The 23311-nt window shown below is 46.4% G+C and overlaps 1 protein-coding gene across 1 annotated transcript in view; it reads right to left on the minus strand.

Moving 5' to 3' along the window:
* Window positions 1-23311, minus strand: part of LOC144827838 (E3 ubiquitin-protein ligase TRIM11-like) — a 321289-nt gene that overhangs the window by 144840 nt on the left and 153138 nt on the right. The window contains exon 2 of the mRNA XM_078686004.1: window positions 5863-5958. Coding sequence (XP_078542130.1) covers window positions 5863-5958 — 96 coding nt within the window. The remainder of the gene's footprint in view (window positions 1-5862; window positions 5959-23311) is intronic.

Below are 23311 nucleotides of genomic sequence, written 5' to 3' on the forward strand. Positions count from 1 at the left end.
TCTTGCTGCTAATTTTATTAGATTAAAAATGGGGATTCATTTTTAACCATACAACCTCACGAAGTCCTCTTAAAATTAATACAACCATGATTGTTATATATGCCATAATCAAAGGATGACCGAGTACCCAACTTTATGGTTGAGTATACCAACCATGTATTATTATTTCTTATCATCTCATTGTAATTTTTAATTATTATGCCATGGTGGTTACAAATTTAATTGTCTTTTTAGCTTGTAAATATGTTGATTACTTTTAACTCTATATTTATTTAAAATGTGTAATGATTTTACTGGCCGTAATACCATGACTCAAATATGATGATGTATACCGGGATTAACTGAACTGATAATGTAATGTAACTCTGAGTAGACAGCCTATATCCCACCTGTGTTTTTTTGATTATTATAAAATTGTATTTTAATGAATTTTTAATTGTATATCTTTTATGATGCAAATGCAACGAAATAAAGATTATTGAATTGAATACTAAAATTGGCATAACATAGTCTTCAAATGCTATAAAAAGACAGGTTAACCACTAAATGTAGTATTCAAGTTCGGTAAGGTCAAACATGGCAGTTATGTTTCTCTCATGCTCCTGGATGGGTGATGGAAACATGTCACCTGCCTGTCAAAAGAGATCATACTCCTCAGGAGAATCCTGGCTGAAAGTGAAATGGAAAAGGGGTACTCTATGGTGGTTTGAAGGACTGAAACCTGGAGTCCAGTTGGAAGTCATGTCAGAGCACCCACACCACCCCCAAAGCATAATGATGATCGAAAAATTCTTACAGACTCATCAAGGAAAGGAAATAATCACAGTTGATGAATCTCAGCTGGTCCAATGGTTCTTCAAGAGCCTTCAAGCACTGTAGTTTGTAGTTTTGTATTAACTGTACAATTAATTAAAATCTTTACAGTGAAAAAAGATCAGTACAAAAGGGCTAAAAACTGTGATTCAAAACCTTAGTGCTGGGTAAAAGTTTTCACGCCCCTCCCTGAGACCCATATAGTCTTTCCCCAGTGTGCGAGCACGTGTTCTTGACGCCCCATTTGTGTCCTGAAGATGATCTGGTTTGCGGGGCTCTTGGACTGCCCTTTCTGGCGCACTAAGTGTCTCTCAATGGCCGATGTTCTATTGGAGAGCATGCAAGGAAGGCACTGTTGGTGCAACACTGGTGCGTCGTTGAGAAAACCCATTAGCTTTCCTCTACGGAGATTACCATACTTTTCCCCAGGGTTTCGCTACTTTCGTCAGTGGGCTTTCGGGCTATCCTGATTTGGTGGATGAATTTCGTCAGTCTCGCTAGTGCCATAGTGTTGGTGGTTGAAAAACACAGGGCTGATGCTTCGCTGCACAACTTTATACCATTTATGATGCAGATCGGGCGCAGGAATCGCCAACGTTCGTTGTTCAAATTGGGACAGCAGCATAGGAGATGCAGCCAACATTCCCTCTTGTAGTGCCACAGTCTGCAAGTTGGGAGTTCCCCTCTTCGAGCCCATGCAGGGTTGAAATCCGCAATCCCTAGCATGGTCAGCCTCATGAATTACATTTTACTTCGGGCCTGTGTGGTGAGGTCCTTGCTTAGGTAAGGTTGTGCTTTACCTGCTGCAGGGGAATTATTCAACGGGTCTAAGTGAGCGCCTCGGGCGAGACATTTAAAATCTTGTTTGAAGGAGATTACGCGCACTTGTTTATTGACTGCTCTCTTCCGGACATTCAGTGGGATGTCCAGCCACCTGATGCGTTCTTCCTCGATCTTCAAAGCTTTAATTGCGTTAGCAAGGCTGGAGTTCCAGGCCGAGCCTGGACCCTCAAAGATTGATTTCAGCAGATTTTAGGGAGTTAGCCGGTGCCCTTAAAATCCTTAAATATACCTTTATGATCTCTCTCTGGCACATCAGGTCTGGGCTTGCCGGACCTAACTCAAGTCTTAGCCTTGTCGAAAGCACTGCCTTATGCGCCTTAGCTTGGGATGTGTTAAGGAGGGCGTCCAATTTCCCGGGAAAGGCAAGATGACCATAATTAATTGCTGAAAGCAGCTTCGCTCTTAAGACTGTGAGAATTGGGCCGGCGGACGGGCTGATGAAGGCTTAGTTTAGTAGGTGTATAACCTTGCTGGCCTTGGAGGGCTGCTGTTTTAGGTGTACGTTTCCCTTAGCCCGTTCCGTCAGCCAAAACCCCAAGTAGTTGTATGAGGCCGCCGAGTTCATTTGCACGTTTCCCAGTTGCCACTGTCCATTATTTTTCCGGTGGTAGGATCGAAAAATGATGACCTTGGTTTTTCCTTGGTTGACTGTCAAGTTATTGATGATGTTAAAGTTGTTAAATGCGTTTAGGGCTCTTTGTAGGCCCACTGTCGTGTGATCCATTATGACTGTGTCATCAGCATACTGTAACACTGGGAGCCTCACACTTTCTAGACTTGGGGCTACCAAACTGGCTCAGTTTAAGGCCTCTCCCAAATCCGCCGTATATAAGTCTTAGAGGATGGGGGCCAGCATGCATCCCTGCTTCAGCTCGTTCTCCGTGCTTATTTTGGGAGATACTGTGCTGGCACTTGTTTTAACCCGCAGCCAGGTGCCCTCATATAATGATCTTATTGCCCTCAGAAGATTTGGTGGCATACTCCAGTTTTCAAATTTCCACCATAGTCTTTTTCTGACTACTTTTTCAAAAGCTGAACTGCCATCAAGCACTGGAAATAATCACACACAGTGGATATGAGCTGTCCAACAGCTCCTCAAGACACATCAATATCGGAGGAGGAGCCTAACCAGCAACCATGATGGCCGCCTGATCTCTCGGCTCCGCCGACCCTCTGGCTTTGTTCCCGTTTTCCGCCTAATCCTGTGGTTTATCCTGCTATTACGTAGTATCGGCGGAAACGGGAAGAGACCCCGGATCTATTGGTGTGCTTTGTTGCTGGACCCCGGCGGTGCAACAATTGAAGCGTCTCCGTCCCTGCCTCGCGCTGCGCGGCTACGTCCGGGTCTTTGTTCTCGGACTGGGACTGGCCTCACTCACTACAACAGTCGCCGTCGCCGGTGGACCACCACGGTGGCGCAAACCTCGTCCTGCTCCCTGTGGCGTGCTTTCTTGTTTCGGGGGTTCACACATCGCCGCTACGGGGAACACATTGTATCGTGTTATTCACCCGGACACGACTCTACTTGATACTTTGTCTCCCTACGAGCCGGGCTGGGCGCCATCTTGCGGATTGTTCTTTCTTCCTGATACAGCGGATTCTGGGCTGCTACCGAAAATACAGCTGTCCTCCCACGCCAGCGCTCATACTCTGCGCCCATGCAGTGTGCCTCCCCTGAGCCTCAAGACTGTTTGCGCCATTACTCGGATCTACACGGTGCCCGGCTGGCCACGGATGGTAATGGTGGATGGCTTGACGGGCAGTGCTGCCCTGGTTTGCCCCGCGTGCGGAGGACTGCTGAACCCTCTCATCCCGGTGCACCAGTGCTGCTCAGTGACGTGATGTGCGCCCTGGCTACTTTGGGAGAAGCTCTACATTCTGCTGCTCGAGTACTGGGAGACCGGCTGGCTTTGATTTCCCCTGTGGCGCCATTGCTTGCACATGTACGCCGCCGGGAGCGGGACACTGTGTTTCATGTTGATGCTGCCCTCTGTTGTCCCTCCACTCCGGCAATTACTGGCAAACGGAGGGCGCGAGACCCGCTCGCAGTCAAGATGCCGGCTGTACTATCCCTGGAGCAGGCTGCAGTTTCGGGACGTGTGGTGCGGCTGGAGCAGCGTAGCTGGGTGCCATGTCTTGTTTCTCCTCCCGAGGTCCCTGGCGTGTCTCGATTTTTCATCCTGATGCAACTCCTATTGACTGGGCTTGCCAAACCCGGGGGTTCACGGATGTGCGCTATTCTTGTCTGTGCCATGGACGCCTACATTGCTGTGTATCGGATGGACTTTACTGATCGTCCCTCCACTCAGGTCTGGTTATTTGCTTCGCCTGCCTCCTTCAAGGTGTCTACCGTGAGGCCGGACTATGTTGCTGCTTCGCATCGCAGGGGGCAGGGCTGAGAGCGCCCCCCATTTTGTCGGGACTGTTTCACTTGCATCGCTGGGACACTGATGGACTGCCGGGGATATCGAAGATGGGTATTGTACTGGTCGCGGGGTCTGGGATCGGGCGGCCAGATTGAAACGTTATGTTGTTTTGGGGAACTTCGCTGGCCCTCCTCAGGCCTTCTGTGGATTAGGGTTTTTTCTTTCTTTCTCTTCTCTTCTTTCTGTTCTAAATTTCGGGTTCGCTTCATGGGCGACAGGCACGCAGCTTGAGGGGGGTAGGCCGTAGCCTCCGCATACGTGCAGGGTGGGGGGTAAGGTTTCGTTTTAGTTTTAGTTTCTATGGGCCTTCTTTCTCTTGTCTTTTTCCTTTTCCTTTTCTTTCTTCCCTTAGGGTTCTTAGGTGCTTTGGGGTAGTATCACCTATTTTCTCCGTTGTCGATGCTGCCTTTTTCTGGATTTGGTGTTCCGAGACCGTGGGGCGGGCGATGGCCGACATGTACTGGGTTATTGTGCTATTATCCTGATGGTCCCTATCCTTTGTTGCTCTTCATTTTACTCCTTGTTTTGCTAACGACTCGCTGGTTACCTGCCACCGCTTTCGGTGGATTGAATGCACCTGATCCATCTTTGCTATGAAACTTTAAAAAACTGACCTTATGCCTCCTCTACCTAGTGGTCCAGCTTCAATTTAGCCTTGTCTTGGACATTTATCGTCTGTGTATTCTTTGGGACTGCTGAGTTGAACTATCCGTAATTTTTGTGCTATTGATTGCTTTCGTGGCCGGCCTATATGGTTGTGGGCCCGTATTTGTATGCTTACTATGCACAATAAAGGTTAAAAAAAAAAAAAAAAAAGACACATCAATATCTTTAATTTCTCCATTCTACAAGACCCATCAGGGACAGTAAAACAATAACTTTCATTTTTCCCGACTAGGTCAGGTTTGAGACATACATCTCCTTCCCAAGGAGCATAACTCCAAATCCCAAAGAGAACACTAAACTGACCTGTTCAATCACATAGCTTCAGGTCATAATATTGACCCTAAAGGGGCAACAAAGACAAATCTCAACATCAATAAAGCTCCATTCACCTATTAACGGCTTACCACAATGTTGAACTCATTTAATTTACTGTTCTAACTTTGGTTCTACCATATTCTAGGGCTAGTCCCATTTAGATACAAAATACACCTCAACATCATAGCTGAATTTTGGGATCAGAGTTTGTGCTTGTTGAAGTTTTGAGATTCGGATTTTGGTTGCTGAGAAACAGTAAAAAAGCACACAGAAAAGTGCATGGGCATATTCATACACAGATGCACATGTGCATGTACAAACTCACATATAAACACACTTATACAGAACAGAGGCATGCATGCATATACTCACAAATCCTTTCACACCTGAGCATACACAAACCTACAAATAGATGGGTGTACAAAAACACACATGGAGGTGATTGCAAACATACACAGACAGACAAATGCAGTCCCACAGATGACAGGAACCATGTATACCCAAACACACCGAAAGACACACACATACCCACACACTCAGAGGCAGACCATGAAAGTTTGTGATTGTCACCTAACCCTGAAAGTGTAATTCTTGATTTTGCTTCTTTCATGAAGATCCCTGGAATTATCTTGGTCCCTGGGACCCCAGGACAGTGACTGCAGCCCTATATTTACCTGGCGGAAGCAAGAACCAGGCTAGAGGGTGAACCATTGGCATCTTTGCATCCTAGACCAGCATATGCACAGACCTAAACATCCACAATGTATTACAATTCACAGGACTCACAGCTACCACTCACCCTTATGGTGGTATATCGTTTCTCTTCTTTCAGCTTAGACTCACAAATGTATCCCATCTCTTTCCTTAGAGGACTCAGCCAGTCCTGGAGCTTCACCTGCATAGAGCAAAGTACACAGGGGTTACACGTAGATCTTTAAAGTGAAGTTGGTCTTACAATAATAATCATTACATGATCATCCACATATATGCAGAATGAACACAAGTTCACAGTTAAAGTACCAGTCCCACTTATCTTGATTACATGTTTTAGCCACATATATCCAGATTGCAAGTATCAGTCACACATACGAAATATGAGTATCCCATAAGTTATATATACCAGAACACATGATACTCGCTCATTAGCATCCAGGAGATCCTGGATGCTGGGCTGGCCTGAGGGCTGACCCCCTGTGCTTTGGGGGCGCTTTTTCAGCGCTGGTGTCTGTAGCGTGCAGCATGATGACCCGTCACTGTTCCGGTGTGGCATACTTTTACCTGAGTGCCTTGTAATCGGAGTGCCCTGCAGGATCTCGTGCAGCTGGGGGCACAACTCAACGAGGTACGGTGGCTCTCATTACCCCCCCGGCCTCTCTGTGCTGTGATTCCCGCTCCTGCGAAGAGTCTGGGGTGTGGTGGCTGCCGAATCTGCGGGGCAATGCAGAGCAAGTCTCTGCCGGCTCTTCTGGATTCTGCATATGGTGATTTGTGGCTGTCAAACGAACCTGGCCTCTTTGGGGACTCGTTTTGTGCTGTTGTTGCACATCCTTGGTGCCCCTTTTGTTTTTGGCACATTGGTGTTGTTGTTTTGCCTGACTTGCTGTCCTCCTTCCTTTGGATATGCAGATGGCTCCCCCTTCCCTGGACTCAATTTGCTGCAAGGCATGGATATAGAAAGGGCCTGCCCCTTTCCCAACCTATGGCAGCCATCCTGGAATGGGCACTCACTACCTATATTCACACACTCACTTATGGTGGCCATCTTCCAGTGGGTCACCCAATCATCATATATGACCACACCTGGTCCTGCGATATGTGCCCCAACACGACACATTATGCGGTGATTTGCCCATCCCATATGTTGGTTCTCGAACTTCCTGCCTTGCCTGCTTTCCAGATAAAGTGATGATTCCATTATAGAGGCTGTCTCTATGCATCATGGTCCAACCCCTGGTCTCTTAGCCCTAGATTATCTGACCCTTCTGAAACTAGTCGACCCTAAGGATCCAGAGGTGCGTTGCTAGCTATTAGAGAGACTCCCATGCCTGTGTTGCTTGGTATTCTTACATCTCTGATGGTGAGGGCCAAATTCGAACCAGCTGCCTGCTTACCCACACTTGTGTGCTGAAAGGACATTTGCCAATATGGAGCCTAAACTTCCGATCCTTTCCTCACCCAACCTGGAACCGACTTGTCACAACACTTTCTGAATCAGATACCCCCCGAACTTATCTAAAATTGCTGGAAAAAAACTTCAAGCATAGACTACTTAAATCCCATCCGGAAACCCTCATCTCAGACCCCTACTTTTCTACCAGAAAGGGTGCTGCCATAAATTACCTCATCTTCTACACTAATCGTCATGCTCAATGGCAGAAGGCCATCCACTCTCTGCTCAAGATATCCACTTCCCTGAAAACGCCACAGGGTCTAAGATTGATTGTGGTGCCCTCTGCAAAATACAGAGCTGAAGCCACCATCTCCCTCTACAAAAATGGAATCATTCTTATACAAGCCTCTGACCACAATATAATGCTATTTGCCACATTCTTACCCACCATCTTAAAAACATAGGCTAGCAGCAATACAGTGAAAGGGCGGGACCCCCAGCGGTCCCCCAGCACTCGCAGACTCTATCCCCTACCTCGACACCACCTCCTGCTGATCCCACATCTGCCTCTATGGACCCCCCACTTCCTACCCTAACTCCTAATAACAACTCCCTCGCAATGCCTGCATAGTACGAGCATCGCCAGTACAGTCATATCGCGAACCATCCCGCTCCCCCCTTATGGTTAGCTACGCCCTAACCCTCCTAGCCCCATTGCGTACAACAACGACCCGATTATCCCCAAGTCTCCTACCTCCAGCTCAATTCACACTTCCACTAGGCTCCCATCGGCTTCCAGTGGTCTTTATGCATCATTCCCCTCCTCTCCTATCCTACCGATCCTCCAGAGCTTGCAGCGTCACCTTCCAGAATACTCACCTTGGGGCAGATTCAGTCACCTACTGCCCTACCTTCCCCCGACCCCACTAGCTCCTCCCCTTCCTTACCCATTCTGAGCATGCTGATCTACGGCCCAGAATATTGTCGAGCTGGGCTCATCCAGTTGCCAACCGCCCTGCTTTCCCCTGGCCTCTCTAGCTCCTCCCTCAACCTACCCATTCCGAGCAAACAGCTCCAGTGTCCAGAATGTCTTACCGCTGGACACATGCAGTCTCCACCTGCCCTACCTTCCCCCAACTTCACTAGCTCTCTCCCACTCCAGGATCCCAGGGACCATGCCTACCAAACCCTTTCACACACCTCACTGGAAAGCCGCCTGAGCGAGAATGTACTCTGCCTACAACAACTTAAGACAGAGGTCTGCAGTCTGCTACATATCACTAAGGCCTTGTTTGCAAACCCCGTCATAGCTGCCCCACCACACAAAATCACCATCTCTGCTTGCTCCCTGATAGCAGGTGTTCTGGGCTCCCCACCCCCTTGGCACACAGAGGTCATGTCTCATGTCTCCCACATACCTCATAGGTGGCCCTCTGCTCCCTAATGACCCTGTGCGCCCCTCCAGATGCAGAGCCCCCCTGTCCCATACAGATATTCTTTCCCTCCTACATTCTTATTTTCCAGCTCACCTACCCTCCATAGCAAACTTGCAACAAATTGAATCCATCTCCACAGATCCCTTCAGGGAACCTAGGCCTAACACCAGAGCCCTAAATGAGAACAACCTAACAGGAGTCACCACCACGCTTCCCGCTCAAACAGACGCCATCATTAGGCTCAAATGTGTGCTCCTAAATTGTAGATCAGCAGCTAAACATGCAGCGTATATTGCAGGTTTCACCCTGGCACAGGATCTTGACTTTGTAATGCTGACGGAAACATGGATTAATGACTTACATTAGGACCAATCTTACAATGAAGCTATTTCAGACTGACCTTCTGCCATCTGTCATTCTGTGAATTCCTATGCATTGAAGTGACTGGGGGCAATAATCACTTCTGCAAACTATACACATTTTGCCACCCACCTAGCGACAACCTTCCCTTCACAGAACAAATCATGGACATTATTTCAGCCAACATAGACTTCTACAGCTCCCAAATCTTCCTGGGAGATTTCAACCTCCATTGGAATGATGTAAAAGATGGGGTGGTCAATAGCTTTAAATCCTTCCTTCTTGACCTCCACCTAATCCAAATCTGTGACAGCCCCACGCATATCAAATGAGCTACCTTAGATCTCGTCATTGGTAAGCTCAACTCCCTCCTCCTGAGTTCTATCCTCCTGTGTGATTGGATAGATCACTATTGCATCAGTTTCCATATCCTGGATTTGGTAAGAACAAGTAAAGCCAAGCCTAAGAACCCAAAACAGTTGAAAAGATGCCTATGGAACGTCAACCCTCATGATCTGACTGCTCTCAGTGATAACATCCTGCCCCCACCACCGAATATGTTGAATGTCCACAACCTTACAGCCCATTATAATCACGCAATACTGAATGTTCTAGACTTGGTCCCTCCACTACAGCTCAAAAGAATCTCCTCTAAACTCTCCAAACCATGGTTTACAGATAGTCTTAATTCGGGAAGAAGAAACCTAAGACTTGCTGAAAGGCTGTGGCGGTCCAACCCATCTCTTGAGCATCTCTACCACCTTAGATCCCTGAGAAGCTCTGATACTAAACGCATCAGATGCTCGAAGGCCATCTTTTTCAGAACTCAGACCAAGCAGAAAACCATCCTAAAAAACAGTTTGAACTCATCAAGTCCCAAGCCATAGTCATCTGAACTCTGCATCACTAGGTCAAGGGACATTGCACAATTGCGAAGAATTTGCAAATTTCTTCATAAATAAGACCACTAAGATTGAACCTGAACTACGATTGACCTGTAACCACCTGTCGATCAGCCCACCAACCCCCCTATGCCTACACAGTAGGGAGTCCATGGTCCCGGCACTGCCACACCTCCCCAAAAACAATGCCTCTTGGAGTCTCTTCCAAACCTTGGATGAATACACTATTCGCAAAACGCTTTCGACTGAAACCTTCCAACCACTACCATGACCTGTCACCATCGAACCTTTTCACGGAAATTAGAACCTCCCTACTAACATTGTGGACTACGATAGTGAATGCATCACTGTGGCAAGGTGCTATTCCAGATTGCCTAAAAATGGGTCAAGTCACTCCGATTTTAAAGAAACCTACTGCGGATCCATTTGACCTTTATAACTTCCATCCAGTCTTCAACATCCCCACCTTAGCAAAGCTCCTGGAGAAATGTGTGCTTGCCCAACTCTGCAACCATAAAGACCATTTCCAACTCCTGGACCAATGCCAACCTGGTTTTCGCTCGGGCCATAGTACAGAGTCGGCCCTAATGCACATTGTCGATGACGCGTTAAGAATGTTGGGCCACAATGAGTCGTGCTTACTGATCCTTCTTGACCTTTCGTCAGCATTTGACACTGTCAAACATGATACTCTAATTGACATCCTGGAACACAGGATGGGGTTCTCTGGGCTTGTCCTTAATTGTTTCTCTTCATCCCTCCTGAATAGATCACAACACTTCAAGGTGAACCAATCCCTGACCCATCCTGCACGATTTTGCTTGGCGTTCCCCAAGGTTCAGCACTCTCTCCCACGATCTTTAACCTGTTCATGGAGCCTATAACAGAAATGCTGAAATCATCTAGCATTCACTATCACATGTATGTGGATGATACTCAACTATACCTGAAGATTGCCTCCCCTAAGGATATTCGGTCCCTCAACTCTGTCCAACCGGAAACACACAGCTGGCTGACACATAACCACCTGAAACTAAATGCTTTAAAAACAGAATTCCTCCGAATCTCACCCCATAAGCAATCACAGGACATTAAACAATGGTTGAATCCGCTTATGGCTCTTAACTGCAGACCTCACCTCGTGGTCTCGGCATCCTCGCTTGGTATCATCCTAGTCAAGAGTCTGAATATGCACAAACACATCAGTTCCCTCACCAAATGAGTGAACTTCAAACTCAGCATCCTTTGGAAGCTCAAACCTTATCTCCCTGCTCATGACCTAAAGGTTGCAGTGCAAGCATTGGTGATCACAAAGTTGGACTATGGAAGTGCTACACTGTGTGGCCTGCCCAGAGTGAAAACGGATCCCCTTAGAGAGACCTTCAATGCTGCGGCCAGGTTCCTTGCGGGCACAAAACAATTTAACCACAACTCTCCGGTCCTGCTAGCACTGAAATGGCTCCCCTATGAAGCTCAGGTACTGCTGAAAATTCCAAGCATGACACACAAAGCCATTCACCTCAAGAGCCCGATGTACCTTTCTCAGTAACTGGAGCTCTCACATGGTTCAAGAGCCTCTAGAAGTGCAAGCACCCTATTATTCAAACTACAAAAATTCAAGAAAAAAAAGACCTATGATTGATCATTTTCAGATATGGTGCCAGGGATTTGGAACTCTCTTCCACCCAAAGTCAGGGTGATCCCTGCCTCTGCCCTCTTCAAATCAGAAGTTAAAGAGCTCTTGATGAAGAAATATCGGCCTCAGTCATCCTTCCCCACTTGACTACCAGACCATTCCCATTCCCGTCATTCCCATTTCCGTTGCCACGCCTATACCCGTGCTGTGGTCTGAAGTTCGACATTTTACGTGTGACCAGATCAATAAATAGTGATTTTAGTCGTCAGGCCATAGCTTCTTGCGCTTTTCATCGTGTATCGTCTGACATGCTAACCCAGTCTTTGACTTTACATCCTTGCCAGCCCACAGGTGACTTAGAGGCTGATCTTGATCTGTTTCAGACCTGGCTCTCGCAGTGCCTTGATGAGTTGGCTCCCCCTTCGTGTGGCCAAAAAAACACTGTACGTTCCTCGGCTCCCTGATTTACGCCTGCACTCAATGAAAGTAGAAGGCTTTGTAAGAAAGCCGAGAGAGCATGGCGCCGTAACTACGATGGATTATTAAAGGAGGCCTATAGGGAGTGTACTAAGATCTATCACAAAGATATTATTCTGGAGAAAAAATCTTACTTTGCCAAGAGAATCGAAGCTGCAGCCAATATTAGTAAGGACATTTTTACCATAGTTAAGGAATTCACGTCTCCTTCATCCTTAACAGCCAAGTGTCCGCCTTCGGAATCTTGGGTGATTCAACTGGCAGATTTTTTGCCAGCAAAATTAAGATCATTCAGGCGTCCTTTGTGTCATCTGGCCCCCGATTCCTTTTTCTTTCATCTCCTTCCAACCCTGAGCATTTTTTGCTCACGAATTTCCCATCCCTCTCCCCACACGCCTCACTGGATCTCTTATCCAAATTAAAATCGGGCTCACCGATGGATCCCTGCCCTGCCAAGTTTCTTGCCAAGTGGCGCATGTCATTAACCCTATTATTAATCAGGTTCTAAATCAATCCCTCAATACCGGCTTCGTTCCTCATGCCTGGAAACAGGCCCTCATCCTGCCGCTCCTAAATAAAAACAATTTGGACAACAGCATTCGCGCAAATTAAAGGCCAATCTCACTTCTCCCGGCCTTTGCTAAGGTCGTGGAAAAACATGTTCACTCCTCCCTCTCGAGTCGCATGACATTCTCCACCATACACAGTCCGGCTTTCGCTCAAACATGAGCACGGAAACAGCGTTGCTGGAGGTCACGGAATCCATCAAGGAGGTTTTGGATGTGGGAGGAAAGGCGATGTTGGTGTTGCTGGATTTATCAGCAGCTTTTGATACCGTCCCCCACAGCCGTCTTCTTCTTAGACTCTATGAGATTGGTTTGAGGGGGACAGCTTTTAGTTGGTTCAAGTCTTTTCTATCAGACCGCCAACAAACAATCTGGGCCCCTGCGTACTCAGCCTTAGTGCCTCCACTGGAGGTGGGAGTTCCTATGGGGTCGATCCTGAGCCCCACCCTTTTTAATATTTACATATCCCCTTTGGCAGCGTTGGCTGAGTCCTATGGTGCCCTGATTGTATCGTATGCTGACGATACACAGCTTCTTTTCACAAGTGAAGAGAATGCTGACTTTAATGGTGAGAACATCAAGAGCTGTCTAGGGGCCGTTTTTTCTTGGTTCCAAGTGAATCATTTGAAGTGCAATTCTGATAAATCAGAGGTGCTCTTTTTTGACTGGCCACCGGATCCCTGCTGGAAGTCATGGTGGCCGGCAGATATGTTCCCCCCCCTCCGCCGGCACTCCTATGGCAAAGAACCTTGGAGTAAAAGTGGACAATGGGCTTACTTTCAAAGCGCAGATCCTGGGTTTAGTGGCGCAGTGTTTTGGCATCCTAAAAATGTTGAGGAAATTTCTTCCCTTGCTTTCCTTTGCCCACAGGAGGACCACGGTCCAGGCCCTGATAGGTTCCAGGCAAGATTGTGCCAACGTGCTATACCTGGGCCTTCCAGAGTATTTTCTTTCATGCCTTCAAATGGTTCAAAACTCTGCTGCTCAAGTGATCTTCGGCCTTAGCCGTATGTCCAAAACTGCTGCTTTACTTAAATCACTTCACTGGCTGCCAGTTCGTAAATGCATTTCTTTTAAGACCCTTACCATGGCATTTAAAGCTCTCCATGGTACTGGCGGCCGTTATCTTAGGAAGAGAATAGGTTTCTACCTTCCTTCCAGATCACTGCGCTCTGCTTCGCTAGCACTGGCTACAGTTCCGGCAATTAGGCGAGCTCGCATTGGGGGTCGCTCTTTTAAACGTCTGGCTCCCCAACTGTGGAACAAACTGCCTCTGTCTCTTCGGAAGATAGACGGCCTCCTTGCCTTTAGGAAAGAACTTAAAACATGGCTGTTCGGACAATAATTTTGTTGGTTTCTCTGCTTCTGCTCTCCAGGTCTGATAGAGCCTGGATACTCTGCCCGAGTAGCTGAGCGCTTTAAAAACATCCCCTTAACATAACATAACATAACATTCAATGCTGTTTTGTTGCCCTAGATGCTAGGCTCTTGAGAATGTTGGACATTCTAAGTCTATGAACCTGTCAATATGTTGATTATTTGTGTTTCAATGTACTCGCCCAAACTGCACAATCTGTAAAGCTCTCTGATACACTCGGTGGTCAAGTTTGTGCTATATAAAACTTTCAAAATAAAAGTAAACTAGTTGTAATACCAGAGGTGCTTAAACTAATCCAAAATGAGTATGGAGCAGCCTCTGAGTTAGATTTTGAGATGAAACTGATGGCAACTTTGCGGCAGTATCAGCCATAATGTTAAGTAACATTGAAGGGGATACAATTCAGCTTTGGGATACTAGGAGTGTGAATTACCTACATTTATTGTCGATAATAGGGAGAGATAATTTGAGAGCCAGACCTAGCAAACCAAAAATTCAGGATAATACTTAAAAGGATAACTCAGGGCAGACATCATAGTCTTTTAGTGAGAAGAAGTGGGATAGTATGTAGAATAAGGAAAAAACTAAAACACAGAGTGGATCTCCTCAACAGGAGTCCATGGAAAAATGCTACATTAGTGTAACTGTGATAATATTAAAACACTGGATAGGTATCAGGATACTAATATATGTTCCTCGCATTCCTTTCATCTGAAAAGGGCTCTGAGAGATAGAGAGGATCATAACACAGATCAGAGGAGTACTTGAAACCAAAGAAGGACTCATAGCCCTTTTCTGATTTTTTAAAACAGGAAGACAAATCTAAAAAGACCCCATTCAAAAAGAAGGTATGTGTATTTAAAGTCAAGTATGCCTTGAATATTGAGGACATTGCTTTTGAGTGGGGACTGGGCTCTGACCATGCTAGACAGCACTGCAGAAGTCACAATATTTTGTTGGAATCTTATGGTGTATCTGGCGGCAGTAGCAATGAGTGACTATATCCAGGTGGAACACCAGATAGGATACTGAGTGTCCTGCATCAATTTTATGAAGTGCAACTCCAAATGGAGGGGATATACAAAGCACCATAAAAACTCTCTTTTGGGAGAACTTCATCTATGACATTCTCTTGGCTGAAAAGGATTGGCTACGAGAGTTTGTTATGGATTGCCCCAAAGGAGAAATTATCATTTTGACCTCATTCCAGATGCAGGTAAACATTCACTTGCAAAAGAGTGGGCCTTAGCAGAAGCTCCTGCATTATACGGCAACTATGTGTGGTGGGATGACAGTTTCCCTTATCACATCATACTGGTGAAGTCAGCCCACAATAACAATACCCCATTAACCATGAGACTTAAAAACAGGTTAGAGAAATTCTCACACAACTTGAGGTGGGATGAGGAGGCATTATCCTGTGTAGATGACATTTATCTGATGGACAATAAATTATTGAAACACTTAAAAATGGTGAATAACATAATTCTGGGGTTCGCCAATTTGGGCTACAAATTAAGCTTTGAAAAGTCAAATATTACCAATCTCAATGTCTTTTTTTTTAGATATGAGCTATCAAGTGATGGAAGAAGCCTGGCAACTTATTTCTTAGAAAAATATGTACTGCTCCAAACATCCAAAGACCACAAAACGTTTACTATCCATTTTAGGATTCCTAAATTTTGACAGAACAAACATTTTGGATTATGCTGAACGGGTTAAACCTTTCAAATACTTAATCAGACCTGATTTTCAAGTCCAAAATTGGACACATGAACACAAAGAAATTCTCCTTTCCATACAATCTGACTTGATGGCTTCCAAACACTTACACACATGTAAATACCAATAATATGGTGATCCGTGTAGTAGTCAAAAGTCAATCCGGGTACACCTACATCCAGGGGTGTGGAATTTAATAAAATATCTACTTGTCCATGGGGCCGGTTGCTTCATAAATCTACTTGTCCTGTAACAAAATCTACTTGCCCCTTTGGTACCATGTAGTACATCGACAAATTATGGCAGCAATCTCATTATATAAGAGCTCAGATACAGCCTCTCTGATTATGCCAGGGCTAATACCATTGTAGTGTTTGAATACTTGCAATCCCCTTATGTTGCCACATTTCCGCAGATCTAAATATTGGTGCTGAAAGGTAGTGGCAAGCAATAGTTCCAGGGTTAGAATGCCCTTTTGAGTCTGTGGTTAGAATGCCCTTTTGTGTCTGTGCAAACCTACTAACTTGCTTGTTTTAAGTAATTTCAACAACTCTTCTCTAATCTTCCCACACTGAGAAATGTTGGAAATCTACTCCTGACAATGGCAGACTTGAAACTTCTTCTCGAGTTGGGAAAAAAGTGATTAGAGGAAAAGTGAACTTGCAAACACTCAGATGTTTGCATGAGCAAATGTACACATGCATGTTTGCTCATGTTAAAATGCAGTTCACAAATATTTTCTAGGAGTACTATTTCTTGTCCTACTTCTGTAAATTCTTTGGAATTTTCGAAAGCTGTATGGCTGCCCTTAATGCCATGAAATATACGATGGGTGTACCTTTAAATATTTCTTTAAAATTGGCCCCTTTTTTGGTCCGACGTTGAAAGTGATCTTTTGTGTTTATTAAAATTCTGTCTCCCTCTCTGTATCGGCTGGCTTCACAGTGAAAGCCAGCATTCTGCTCTTTCACAAGGAGCATATTGGCAACCAAATCAGCTTTGTTCAGTGTCAGTAACTACTGTGACAGTGTGTGTTTTTTGAGACCAAAAAACAATTTATGCTTTTGCCAAAGTTTTTGATAAGGGTGAAGGCCCGGCAGCTCCCACACCAATAAGGTTTTATAAAAACCATGGCAAAACAAGTCACACATTTACAAAACTAAAAAGCTGAAAATTTATTTCAGACCTACTGGCTTTGCCAATGTTTTTTTATTTTTTGTTTCCCATAATCTTATTGAAAGTGGTTACACTGATTTTTCGTTATGAATATTTTTGGGAAATATTAGCATGCATCAAGAAATGATGCTGCAAAAAAATGGTACCTGACATTTTACAGTTGTTTAGCAAAATGTTTTTTATTCTGCTTTCATTTTTTTTATGAACATTTTATTTAAAAGAAAAAAATCATCAATCTTGCTTTCAGCTTCTGCAAATATTTGCACCAAATCAGAGCCTAATGCCATTGAAGAGTCTGCTGGCAGTCTAGAACTCAAACTAAAACACAGAGAAGAATGGGTCTAAGGGATATTTAGAGACCTGCCCAGGTTAATATCCCCTAACAAACTAATATTTATAACAAGAAACCCTAGGGGTCTAAAGATGAGCTCACGGGAACTCGAAAAGACTCAGACTCCTTCCAAAGTGAGTCAGGACACGGAATCCTATATAGTCTTTATAAACAAGGGAACAACAGTAAACAGAAAAACAGAACCTCAAGTGATTGTTGGTGAGACTCATAAACAAACATTGGATTCCCATCAAAGTCTTGTCATGATCAATTTTCTCACTTGGTCATCCAAAATGGGATGGTATGTCTCTTGATCATTGAGACTTTCTCCATACCCCAAGAAAAGCTGGGTCAAGCCCGCAATCACTTCCTGACCGTGAGAATAGAATGTCGATGGGAACATGTGCAGTGCAATACCAAAAGAAGAAGTGGTGACTTAACATAGGGTAAAGAGCCAAAAAAGGAATTTTAATGAATATTGACCTCTCCCTAACTAAAAACAAGAACAGTGCAAGGAAGCAGTTTCAACAAATAGCTGCAAATGGGCCGACATGTTTCAGCCGACAGGGAAAGAGATCCCACAGCTTTCTTCAGGGCCTCCGTTCTAAACTTTTTGCTAGTGCGTGAAATAATCAGAAACAAACAATAAATCAGAAAATGAGTGAATGAACCAAGTTTCAATAAAGGATATAAGTAAACAATCGATATTACTATTCCTCCCTATCAAATGGTGTGTCAAACATCTAAAAAACAAACATAATGAGTTCTGCAGACCTCCCTCTTGGACACGACGCTGTGAGGCATCGGATCTCACCTCTCTTTCCGGACTACCAGCATTTCCCTTTGGAACTCGCGGTACCCGCTCCGCGGGTCCCGCCTCGCGTGGGAGGCACCTCTCAAGACCCTTCGTTTGTGGAGGGTTGTTTGGACAAAGGTCACCTGCAGGGCTGCGAGCAGGCGGAGGCGCAGGACTACTGGTCCCAGAAGCGCCCCCCTGACCTGATTCAAGCCACCTGGGCAGCTCTCCCTGCAGGCTCCTCCCCCACTGGAGCGAAGAAAAGGGTTCTGACCCGGTTTTCTGGTGGGACACACTGCAGACCTCCCTCTTGGACACGACGCTGTGAGGCATCGGAACTCACCTCTCTTTCCGGACTACCAGCATTTCCCTTTGGAACTCGCGGTACCCGCTCCGCGGGTCCCGCCTCGCGTGGGAGGTACCTCTCAAGACCCTTAGTTTGTGGAGGGGTTTTTGGACAAAGGTCACCTGCAGGGCTGCGAGCAGGCGGAGGCGCAGGACTACTGGTCCCAGAAGCGCCCGCCTGCCCTGATTCAAGCCACCTGGGCAGCTCTCCCTGCAGGCTCCTCCCCCACTGGAGCGAAGAAAAGGGTTCTGACCCGGTTTTCTGGTGGGACACACTGCAGACCTCCCTCTTGGACACGACGCTGTGAGGCATCGGATCTCACCTCTCTTTCCGGACTACCAGCATTTCCCTTTGGAACTCGCGGTACCCGCTCCGCGGGTCCCGCCACGCGTGGGAGGCCCCTCTAGACCCTTCATTTGTGGAGGGGTTTTTAGACAAAGGTCACCTGCAGGGCTGCGAGCAGGCGGAGGCGCAGGACTACTGGTCCCAGAAGCGCCCGCCTGCCCTGATTCAAGCCACCTGGGCAGCTCTCCCTGCAGGCTCCTCCCCCACTGGAGCGAAGAAAAGGGTTCTGACCCGGTTTTCTGGTGGGACACACTGCAGACCTCCCTCTTGGACACGACGCTGTGAGGCATCGGATCTCACCTCTCTTTCCGGACTACCAGCATTTCCCTTTGGAACTCGCGGTACCCGCTCCGTGGGTCCCGCCTTGCATGGGAGGCACCTCTCAAGACCCTTCGTTTGTGGAGGGGTTTTTGGACAAAGGTCACCTGCAGGGCTGCGAGCAGGCGGAGGCGCAGGACTACTGGTCCCAGAAGCGCCCGCCTGCCCTGATTCAAGCCACCTGGGCAGCTCTCCCTGCAGGCTCCTCCCCCCACTCTCTCGCGGGAGCGCGCCGGGAGAAGCCCGGGACAAGGGCGGGACCGTCTGTGGCCGTCCAGGGCCGCTGGAGGCCGGGCTGGGCCCATTCTCTTGAGTTCGTGTTTCCATAATTGATCTTCTTACCTGGTAACTTTTACCCATTTACTGAACCAATTACGGTTAGCCATGCCCTCGCCGGTTAGGGAAGATACCCCCATGAAGCCGGGAGGGGCAAAAAATAGGACATTAGATAATTATTTCCATAGGGGTGTGGGAGAAGTAGATAAAGTAGACAAAGAAACTACTCTGATTAAACTCAGGGCAGAGCGTAGGCGCTCTATAGAGAATCTGAAGATTAGGCCCCTCGGAGAAGATTCCATGTTGCTTAGCTAGGAGTCTACCTCGCTGGAAGATGTTCCACTTTTGCTGAGGGATTGTACCAACAACCTAATTGACCCAATTACTAACTTAACCCCCTCCAATAGTCAAAGTGGTACGACTATTGATTTAATTTCACAGCCCCCAGTGGCTACTAAAGCCAGGAAAGTCAATCCTAAGCAAATCCCGGTGCAAAGGGTATATGGGCCCCCAGCGAATAGACGCAGGAGGAAGTCAAAGGGTCCCCAAGGAAAACTGAAAGCAAAAATCCCCCACTCTGATTTTGGGAAGGTAATAAAACCTCCCCAACTTGCAGAGAGGTCACCAGAGGATGTTCTTCTAATACCGCCAGAAAAGGTTATAACTGTTAATGACCCGATAGATGTCACGGTAAATAAGGTTACCAATATTGCTCCTTCTGTTGTTCCGCTAGGGAACATTGAATTGTTGCTCAGGTCCCTATTACTGCCAATTAGTGAGAGCATCAAAAGGGTTGAGATTAGACTGACCATTCTGGAGACTACATTAAATAGTATAAAAACATCGGTCGGCCCGCTGGGTAGACCTTCTGAGAGTATTCCTCCCCCAGTGGCCCCCCAGAAGCCCCCCAATAAGGCAGTCAGTTTAGCTCTTCCCCAGGTTACCACGGTTGTTCCCCCTTCCCAACTCCCTCCGATTAATTCAGCCCCAGTCCACCCGCCTAACTCCAACAGGCCATCTTCATCGGCAGGTTTAGCTACCATAACACCAACTATTGGTAGTATTGCCTCCCGACTCCCAATGAACCCTCCCTCTAAGCCACGCAGGCCCAATCTCCCCCCAGAGGCTAATGATTTTATGGTAGTCATGGCTGGTGTTCCCTTACTCGGAGAGGGCGAAGTGGAGAACTTTTGCTCTTTGAAAAGTAGGGTAATTAAATGGCTGAATGTGAATCGACCACTCCCGGTACACCTCAACAATGAAATCATTATGGTTAGGAGGGTGCCATGGGTGGGCAATACAAATAAATCTATTGTAGGGGATTGCATACTGGTGAGTTTTAGAGATGCTGGGACTGTTAGACATATATGTAGAGGGAGGAATATATCACTAGAATCAACAATTCAGACCCTCCATGTGTCTTCTTTTTTCCACCTATCCCAATGCACACCAAGCAAACCCCAAGGCATTTCAATCAAACCACTGATAACTGGACGAGGGTTGCGCGAAGGGGAAGACATTCTGAGCTTAATGCTTGGCCGGTTTTCCATCCCCCGGAGTCACCCCTCTACAGTTTCAACAGATTTAATTGTCTGAATGGACTTGAGGGTGTTGATTGACACACGGGCACACCTACCAATAGAATGGCAACAGTATCCCCAGGAGCTGTAAAAACAGGGGACTCTACAAGAATAGTAGATCCTTTATTGGAACAGGATCAGCAAAGTCCCTTGGTACAACACACCTTATTAAGTAGTGTTAGGAGTACTGTGCCAGATGTGCCTGGGATAATAGCCACTGAACCAACAGAGGGAAGAAATGGGCTTGAAACAGGTTGGGTGGAGATGGTGGAACACTTTGAGCCTCAAGGGGGAATAATTCAGGTTATTGAGGCAGTGAGAATTATTTCCTGGAACACAGCAGGTTTGGCAGCAAAATTTATCAATAAGGAGTGGCGTAACTATATTAACCAGTTTCAGGTAATTAGCCTACAGGAGACATGGGCTCTTGATAATAGTGACTTCCATATGCAGGGGTATAAATGTTTCTTTGTCCCAGCGCAAAAAACAAGATCAGGGAGAGCCATGGGTGGATTATCCATTTATGTAGACTTAAATCTCCTGGGCAGCTGGTCAACCCCAAACTGGAACTCCCATGCCATACAAGTAGTACGATTTAGCGGGAAGGGCCTAAGACTTACCTTTTTTAATATCTATAACAATGGGGCAGGGCGTGAACACACTTCATTTGTGGGTGAATTGGAAGACAGACTGGGGCAGGAAATTACAGCTCAGAAAAAGGGGCAGGCACCTGCTTTGCTGGTTATGGGAGATTTTAACTGTCACCTATGTCCGGCTCAGGTCCCAACAGATGTGGAATGGTCTCATTGCCCTGTAGAGAAAGGACCGCATTTCTCCCATACGCCGGATGGGTCAGCTTTTAGTCAGCTCAGGCTTAAGTACGATCTAGTGCACACTGTCAATATGATGGGTGTACAAAGGGATGGTACCCTCCCTCCTACTTTTAAGGGTAGAGGATGTGCATCCATTATTGACTACATCCTGGTTTCTAGATCTCTAATAAAGAGAGTCATTAGCGTTGGGATTGAATGGAGTAGTTTTAGTGACCATAATCCCCTTGTCCTGAGGCTGGGATACCAGGTGGGCCCAAAAGGCAGACACCAAAGTATAATTACGGAAAAGGTAACAGACCAGGTCAGGAGACTAAAGTGGTCCAAAATAGACGGGGAAACATTCTATAAGTCCCTGATGGACTCCGGTAAATCCGCTATTAACGATTGTTTGGATACGACAGTTCGAGGTTCTAGGTTACTAGAAGCATTTGATCAGATTGCGGATCTTATAGATGGTCTATTAAAAATCAGTAAGCCCACAAGGATCTCCTGTAATCCACGATGGTTCGATAAAGACTGCTCAAAGGCCTTGAGAGCGCTCAAAAGCAGTCTTAAGAACAAGCCAAGGGATCCCATAGAAATCAGGGTGTGCAGAAGTAATTATAAGAGAGAGATTAAGAGGAGGAAATTGGCCCTACAGGGAGAAGCGTGGGCAGATCTCAGAGAAGCAGGGAAAACAAGGGACATGTCCAGGTTCTGGAAAATTATTAATACACCTACTTTCCAGGAAAATAGTACCCCGGAGATAGGAGCCAACATTCTCCCAGAACAGTGGGTTTCCCATTTTAAAGGTTTGTATAATTATGAGCCGGGAAGCAGTGAAGAGCTCCAGGAGATCTTACAACAGGACCATGTAGTAGTAGAGTTTACCATCAAGGAGATCGCGGCAGGAATAGAGGGATTGACAAAAAATAAAGCCCCTGGCCCTGATGGAATCCCCCCTGATTTGTTTTTGAGCTGTGTAGAACTCTGGGCCCCTATAATGACCAGGGTCATAAACACTGCCATTATTTGTGGCCTGCCGCCGTCTTGGTCTACAGCCATAATTGTCCCTATTTTTAAAAAGGGCAATAGGGATGACCCTAGATGTTATCGCCCGATTTCCCTGATCGACGTATCTGCCAAACTCCTGGGAAGGGCGATCCTTAACAGATTGTCCGAGTGGACCGAAGAAAATAACACCTTCTCGGATACTCAATATGGATTCAGGATGGGGAGGTCCACTACTGACCAATGTCTGAACCTCTACATGCTGACAGTCAAGTACACCAAGGCCAGTAACGAAGCCATCTACATGGGGTTCATGGACCTGGCAGCAGCATTCGATCATGTCAACAGGGAAAAACTTTGGGTCATGATGTCCCTTATGGGGATTGAGGGTGGCCTAATTAACATCTTAAGGGAACTTCATAGCGATACCTCTGCAAGGGTTCGTTTCAACAGGGAGGGAGGGCTGACCGACTCAATTCCTTGCAAGAGTGGGGTGCGGCAAGGTTGTATTCTCGCCCCCTTTTTATTTACCCTTTATATAAATAATTTGGAGCAGTTTTTGTTAAAATTAAAAACAGATTGCCCAAGGGTAGGGCCGTGTCATATTCCAGTCCTGCTTTATGCAGATGACGCGGTCCTACTCGCACGGACGCCCAGGAGCTTACAGACC

This window comes from Lissotriton helveticus, chromosome 4_1 (assembly GCF_964261635.1).
Source record: "Lissotriton helveticus chromosome 4_1, aLisHel1.1, whole genome shotgun sequence".
Taxonomy (NCBI): Eukaryota; Metazoa; Chordata; class Amphibia; order Caudata; family Salamandridae; genus Lissotriton; species Lissotriton helveticus.